The 7,907-nt window shown below is 38.6% G+C and overlaps 2 protein-coding genes across 2 annotated transcripts; one reads left to right on the top strand and one right to left on the bottom strand.

The window, feature by feature from the left end:
- The first annotated feature begins 66 nt into the window (after positions 1-66).
- Orc4 (origin recognition complex subunit 4) lies at positions 67-5,518 on the top strand. Its single transcript, XM_043423033.1, has 4 exons — positions 67-282; positions 752-1,579; positions 1,969-2,121; positions 2,484-5,518. Exons 1-4 carry the CDS (start codon positions 67-69, stop codon positions 2,646-2,648), a joined length of 1,362 nt encoding a protein of 453 aa, XP_043278968.1. The 3' UTR covers positions 2,649-5,518.
- A 67-nt stretch (positions 5,519-5,585) lies between these two features.
- LOC122412990 (uncharacterized) lies at positions 5,586-7,906 on the bottom strand. The gene is made up of 3 exons (XM_043423037.1): positions 7,338-7,906; positions 7,038-7,172; positions 5,586-6,439 (listed from the first exon to the last, which is right to left on the bottom strand). The coding sequence occupies exon 3, from the start codon at positions 6,420-6,422 to the stop codon at positions 5,790-5,792; it is 633 nt and encodes a 210-aa protein (XP_043278972.1). The 5' UTR covers positions 6,423-6,439; positions 7,038-7,172; positions 7,338-7,906; the 3' UTR covers positions 5,586-5,789.
- Position 7,907: the final 1 nt, after the last annotated feature.

Here is a 7,907-nt window from a genome sequence, read left to right as displayed (position 1 = left end):
CTTGACACGATTTTCACGATTGTCCAATTCTTAATGGGTCGGTAGGTTAACAAAAAGTTCGTAACAATGAGCAAAAAGAAGAATATGGCAATAGACTTCCAGGATAACATGATTCTTCTCACAAGAAAATATCTTAAGCGTAAAATAATGTGTCCTGAGACCAAATTTAGACATCACGTTAAGGAACGGCTTCATGTTCTTGAATTACTCAAACGTACTGTGGAACTGGGTGAAAGTAACTCAGCGCTGCTGATTGGACCACGAGGGAGTGGCAAAACAACGGTACAGTAATCGTCTAGTCTTTGCATTATTAAAGCATCATAAAATTTCATTCGCACGTTCAACTGTAAATTAATTTTTGGTGATGGACGTTAAAGACTGGAAGATTTTTTTCAGGGCTCAGAGTCTTTCTTTCCGTTCATAGTTCTTGAAAAAATCTAGAGGATAACAAAAGTTTGCAAAATATGTAGAAATAAAAACCTGAATGATGCTAAAAATTGAAATCAACTTGTTTTTATCAAGATGTGGAATAAATGAGTGAATAAAATCGTGCTGAAGTTTGGTCTGTTAGAATGTGAAGAAATTCTCATTTTCCTACAACAGAGTCTAACATTTTCAGGCAGATGATTATAGAAATGATAATTTAATATTTTTTTTGAGATTTAGAATTAAATCTAGGGGGTACCTGAAATGTTTTTAAAATGACTTGTTTTCTCTACTATTCTCTACACAGAAATTTTTTCATTTCCAGTTGGTGAATAGCGTGTTGAAGGAGCTCTCAGCATCAAAGAATTTCAAAGATAATGCATTAATAGTAAATCTTCACGGTCTAGTGCACACAGATGATCGTTTGGCTCTGAAAGATGCGACAAGGCAAATGCAATTGGAGAATGTAGTTGGTGAAAAAGTATTTGGTACATTCGCTGAGAATTTGTCGTTTTTGCTTGAATGCTTGAAATCAGGTGACAAAAAACGATCCAAACCTTGTATATTTATACTCGACGAGTTTGATCTCTTTTGTTCACATCAGAATCAAACGTTGCTTTACAATTTGTTCGACGTGGCACAATCGGCACAAGCACCGATTTGCGTTCTCGGCATAACTTGTCGGTTGGACGTGATCGAATTGTTGGAGAAACGAGTCAAATCGCGTTTCTCTCATCGTCAAATTTTTTTATTCCCCGGTGACAAGACAGCGAGCGAAGAACAGCCCACTACTGCTTTTGATGACAGACTTGAATTGTTTCGTCATTTGTTGTGTATACCTGACGACGAAAACGTCAACAGGATCGAACAGCAGTACGATGATTTCACTATCGATCCACAATTTGGTACAAGGTGGAACGAATATATCGATAGCCTTGTCGGTAATGTCACTATGATAAATTTACTCAAAAAAATGTATCAGCTCGATGTGAGCGAACGAAGCTTCAGAAATTTCCTCGCTGTTGCTGTTTCCACACTCGATGAAAAACATCAGAAACTCGAGGTCAATGATTTTGTTGAAGCCAGCAAAATTTTCACACCCGATGACAAAGTTCTCATGCTCGAAGGTCTCTCTGTTCTTGAACTCAGTTTGGTAAGTTTCATAGGTTTTTTAATCATTCAATTGGTGAGCGTTGATTCCATTTTTTATTTTATCTGCAAAATCATGGTTTTGTCTTCTGAACTACACCACTTTTGAGCACAAAAAACATCGTTTTCGTGCTCACGGGTGCAATCGTTGAAACTCTATGTCGAAAAAGAGAGTTGTTTGACTGCAATAGTTTTAATCGATGAAAATTTGATTTTTAACTGGAAGTAATAGATACTTAGTAATATTTGAGGCCAACTTTTGAGGCTACATTTTTGAACATTTTTTCATCTCATTTGACTAATCAAAAAACAAGTTTACTTACCTGCAGTCAAATTTTTTTTGCACAAGGCGACCATGTTCCTGTGATCACCATGCATTGGTTACGATTTCAGATAATTGCCATGAAACACGAGACCGAGATTTTCGACGGGGAGCCTCTTAACTTTGAAACGGTTCTCAATCGTTACATCAAATTTGCCAACCAAACATCCGCTGTGCAAACGGTTCAAAGGCCCGTAATAATGAAAGCCTTCGAGCATATTAAGGTCTGTATACGTGTAAGATTTTCAAAAATACAAACAAATTAAATCCTTGCGAAAATTTAACGTATTTTTGAGCAAGTACCGAAAATTTTACATTTTTTTCATAGCTAAATTAATTGTTTTCATTGGGCATCATGATTTTGGAATAAAAAAAATTGCTACATTTTGGTGAAACATTTTTTTGGTGCTACATAGGATGAAAATACTCAAAATTGATTTTTGAGGTAAATTTGCAATTTCGTTTTACGATCAAAAGAGTAAATAAAATTTCAAAGTTTGCCAACCAACTTCACACGTTTTCATTTATAACGGTTTATTTTTTAATGACATGGAAAATAAATTTTCATTCTAACGCTATTCAACAGAATCTGGAGCTGATGTCACCGGTTGGCGGTACAAATGCACGAACGGAGAAAGAGTATCAATACTATAAGTTCCTGTTGACGCCGCAGCAGGTACTCGAGGCGGTTAAGAATTATCCAGGATTGCCAACGGAAGTGGCACAATGGGCAACGAATAGCTTGCAATAAATCGAGACAGCTCTTTCACCCTCTTTCTCCCTTTTAACTTGAGTGTAATGTTTATAGCGGAATTTCAACTCTACGAAGTTCGAATTGACCGGTGAGAAAAAAATAGTCACTCTGTAGTACACACTTGGATTATTATTGCAACTTTTATGTAAGCTTTACATAAACTCGTAACTTGACATGAACTCGTAACTTCGACATGAAAATTGTGAAAATTATCCAAGTTGTGGCTGCTGGAATTCCGGAAATATCCACGGAATGATAGTGATTCCATAAACGTGGTGAACGTTGTGTAAGAAACGAACGTGTGCCATTGACTGTCAAATTTTTCTGTATAAAGAGAAAGGGAGAGAGAGAGAGCGGGAGGAATCGAAAAAAGATCAGGAAGTTTTCCACGTACGTTCTCAGTCAACAACCATATTAGGTCAGAATTCCAGCCCTTGGTCATTCAAGAACCAGAAAAAACATTTCTCATCAGTTAAGAAAAATGTAGTTATTCCAAATCTGTCTTCGCTTCATCGCAATGGAGATCAATTTAAAAGAAAACTTGGAAAATAACTAAAAGTTTTTCCCTAATTTTGTTGAACAGCCAAGCTTCGAAATTCTAACCTAGTGAAATTGCTGTTTGTAAACGTATTCGGAAAACATCCTGAACCGAAATGAGCGCTGTTTCACCTTAGTCAGCCAAACACTTTGAAAACGTCCGATTAAAAACTGAATTTTTAGAGAAAGAGAGAGAGAAAGAAAAAACGGAAAGAAAACAAAAAATGAAACGTCATGCAACGAATGATTTAGAAGAAATTCTTAGTTGCGATTCTCTAGTTTACGTTCTCCTATTTTTCTGTCAAATACTAGTACGACTATTTCTCGAGTCGAGCGATGCTTCCCTCGTCAGCGATCTTTATCGCTAGCGAATGTATAGTCGACTCTGTTGCAACATATGTATGTATACAAAATTTTTAGATTTTCGAGATGATAAAGGATTAAGAAAAAAAAAAAATAAAAACAATGAATATCGATGTTTGGTCGATATCATTGGGAAATTTGTGTGTTCATCTCCTGTGTAATATTTAGTCACAAATGAGTAGAAAATGCGTTGAATCGTCAAGTGAAGAGTGATTCGCGTGACCTTTAATCCAATTTCACTAGCGAAATATATCTTCCGGTCATCTCTTGGTTACCTTTCATTTTATTTCTTTTCTTTTTCGGTTTTCCTTGTGTTTGGCCGTTAGACAAGTGTTGTGTATAACTGAATTAACTTGCATTTACGTAGTTTAGGTGACGATTGTTCCGATCACATATCGATAGTAAACAGTGGCATTTTGATGATATTTCATGTGTATGGGGCATTCCTCGGCCTCTTCGATTTTTCCTTAAAAAAAAAAAAGCTTCTTTTTGCCGAGAAGGAAGCCCACTTCAGCTCAGTGCTCAAAATTTCTCTTGTGAAAGACTTTGTGAATCTTGGGCTCCTTAACTTTGGCTCAAACACTTTTCTTTCGAAAAATCGTCATCTCGAATCGGTCCAAAGAAGTCTGGAAATAATTTCTGAGTCCTTTTCACATGTACTACTCAAAATGACTAGTCGAATCGGTGCGTGGAATGCCCAATATATTTATCGATTATCTATATAAATCGTCAATAATGTATGTCTGAATAGTTCGTATTTTTATTATAAATATTTATTTGTTTATTTATATAACCACGCCAATTTTCATTATAACTTAATTTATCGAATAGTCATAGTAGTTGGAGTCAATTAAATTTCTTCGATGAACGTTTTTATTGGAGATAATTGAGTAACTAAAATCTCTAGCGTCTGATATTGTTTGAATGAATATTTTTCGAGTAAAACAGCGAAGCTGAGAGAAAATTGTTTTTTTTTCTGCTCAATTATAGAAGATAAAATCAGTAAGAAAATGAGATTTTCGCGACTGTACGAAATATATTAAACTCAATCGCTCATTTAGTTCCTTTTGACTCGAAATTCAAGAAAATTGTGTGATTCATTTGTATTGAGAAGTTTCTAATGAAAAATTTTTCGAAATACTCGTCTCAAAAATATGGAAACTGCGCACTCGGAGTTTTTGTCGAATGGCAAGTGAATTTGAGAGAAAAGCACTGTCAGGGCATTTTTTGTAGTTCGTTTATTTGAGCGCAAAACGAATACCGGAAACGAGACTGAATACAGTGAATCTTTGAACAATAAAATTCAAAATTTTGTGCTAATGCATTATCAGACCGGGTTATAATGACAAAAATGGGGGAATAGACTCGATGTTACGTCCGATTGAAAATTCGTCCTCATAAATGATAATAATAATGCTAAAAATGATGGCTATGAAGACTTTGGTATATTCGTAATCTATGAATGTCATTATTATGAATTTTTATAGAAATTTTGTGAACTTCGAACCCGCTGCGGTTCAAGGAGAACAGAGAACGAGAGAGTGAGAGAGAGAGAGAGAGAGAGAACAAGAGAGAGAATTTCCCACTGAATATTGAAGCTCGCACGATTTGAAGACTTTATTCGTAATAATCAATTGGGTAACCATAATGAGCTATTTATTGTAATGATTTTTTTGAATATTATTATTATTGTGGTTATTATTCAGAGACGATAACGTGAACGACAGAGAATTTTGTCGATAATTGTGGATGAAAGAAGGGGAAAATACTGGGATATAAGCCATCGAGAAAAGAGAATACGAAAATGGGAATAAAAATCGTGAAAATGAGAATGAAAATACCAATTTCTAGCGAATATGTTTACACATTTTTAAATAAATGTTTCCATCGAATGCGTCTCTCCGAATGATTGAGCGGGGTGTCTGTCACAAGTAAATAAAGGTGAACGAACATTTTTTTTTTTTAAATCCCGTCTACTCGATTTTTATCTCTAAACCTTCATTTATTCATTTCATCATTATTATCAATTACCAATTATTATAAAATTTCATTTATTCAAAAAAAACACTTTAGTTTCTAAAAAACATGCAGAACAATCGAATGTGCGGGCTCTTTGAAACTTACACGAAAAACAAACGAACCTTTTGCTCTAGGAGAACGAACTTCCTGTGTGTGCCATTTCTCCAACAACCTGGTCAACTTTCCTTCGAGGACTGTGCACGTGGACAAACTATGGACTCAGAAAAAAATGAGGCCTCGAGCGCTCTCCGGAAAAACTTGCGTGTAAGGTCTGATGTTATCACAGATGTCGGATTCCAACGAGAGTTTCGTCGAAAGCCCGCGCAACAGGCTCGCATGGCGACTCGCGTCGTAAAACGGTTCATCTTCGTCGTTCAACATTTTTCGTTCTTCCTCGGACAAGGGCGACCGCGATACTGTCCCACGGGACGTTGAAGCTTTTCTGAGAACAATGCTCAGATCTGCAAAGCCAACGACAGCCTCGATGAACTTCTCCGACATTTTGGTGCGTTTAATCGCCTGGACCAGAGGCCTGAAGCCGGAGCTTTCCGTCCGGCTTACGAGCACGGCTGGCTTCTTCAGTGACTGGAGGACCGCGAGGAACGATCGCAGAGCAGCCTCCAGGGACACCATCTCCACTCGGTCACCGCGGTAAAACGGCTCCCCATTCTCGTACTCGAATTCGACCGATCGCTTTTCCGTTCTTCCACTTCCAGAAGAAACCTCGATCCAAGTTGAATAAGCTCCGTTGCTAGCTCGTGACGCGAGCTGCACGATGTCATCGACCTTGCTGCCTCCCGACGTTTTCACGTTGAAGTAGACGAGAGTGCACTCACCACTGGTCACACGCATCCCCCGGATTTTGATTGCTACAGTAAACGGAAAACTCCGGATTTACGTTCGCGTGTTTCTGGATCGACTGCCATCGCTTTGGTCAGAGTATTCTTTCGGCGCGCAAGAAAATTTATAAAATTACATTGTATCGCAACGTGACGTCACTCCGACAGTAAACGATCCAGATTTATCGCGGGCTCCGTGTTATTTTGAAATTTAACAAGCTATTATCGCGTTCGTGGACTTTTATCATTAATTTTATGAAAATCGCGCCATGAAAGACGGTTTTTGTGAAAGCATAAAGTGCAAATCTACCAATGATAAATACGTTGATGGTGTGACGATGAATCCACAATTTTAGTGGGATTTTTACACTCCTATTATTGCATTCAGGCAAGAGACACCGATGATGCACATTTTGACTGATTGTTTAAACAAATCTTGTTGCTTGCTCTTTCGCAGTCGTATTGTTTACGAAGGGAGTGACGTCACAAACCGAAACAGCAAAAAAATAGTTTTTAAGGCACCTTCTCGGTCGTATAAAATAAAAATAAAAACTGTACCGGTTCATTACGATTTCAGGATTAATTGAAAAGAGCTTTGACAAAGGTGCAAGTGTCTTTGAGCTCGTACCTGATCGAAGAGGATCGATCCCAGCTTTTATCACGGCGAAATATTTTCTTTGCCTGGAATCCTTGGAAGGAAAGACTCGAAGGTTTACCGATGCAGCTCTCCTTGATGCGACTCCTATGGACACCAGCTCCGGTTCTATAAATCATGGCGTTTGTGATTTGGGGGCGCTGCGAGGATTTTTGGAACACGACTCAAGCGCTGGACTCGCGTCTGGGCAGGAGCTTTGCTCGTGAGCCTCTTGCAGTTAACGCAATCTGCACACAACTCCGAATCGTGAAAAAGTTGGGGTAAAAAACTCACCTGCGACGGTTGAACGGTGCTCCTTGAAACTCGAAGAAACAGGAAGCAGCCGGGACGACACGAGCGTTGCCGAGACCACTGCGCACTGTGGCCCCGATTTTGCAAAATTCGGTCGACAAAATTTCTCCCACCAGCTGGCAAATGCCGCAGGATTTTCGCTGGCTGGAGGAAGCTCTGTCCAATGGGACGACGCGTCAGATGCGCAGGAAACGAAAACCAACTGCGAGCGCGATCCGATTTACTGGAAGCGGAGTCAACCTTGACGATTTTACTAAATCGGGGTTCCAGGGCATTCCAAGGCGCTGAGTCTCGATGAAATTCGTCGGTGAAATTCGCCCATTCTTTGGGGCATGGCGCTGGAATATTTTCTCATTCGAATTGTTTCGTCTTCATTGAAGATCGTCAGTTTATAAGCGTTTTGTAGAAACTTCAAGTTCGTCCGAAAATACGCGAAGGATTTTTGGCAAAATTCCTGAGCACACGATCCCCTGGAATCTCCCTTACTTCGAGGAGGCCCGAAATTTCAAGTATTTTCGCGTAGAACGACGAAAAGTAAAACCGTGCGACTTG

Source organism: Venturia canescens, chromosome 7 (assembly GCF_019457755.1).
Source record: "Venturia canescens isolate UGA chromosome 7, ASM1945775v1, whole genome shotgun sequence".
Classification (NCBI taxonomy): domain Eukaryota; kingdom Metazoa; phylum Arthropoda; class Insecta; order Hymenoptera; family Ichneumonidae; genus Venturia; species Venturia canescens.
The sequence above is the reverse complement of the archived record's forward strand: the minus strand, read 5'-3'. Positions and strand labels throughout refer to the sequence as shown.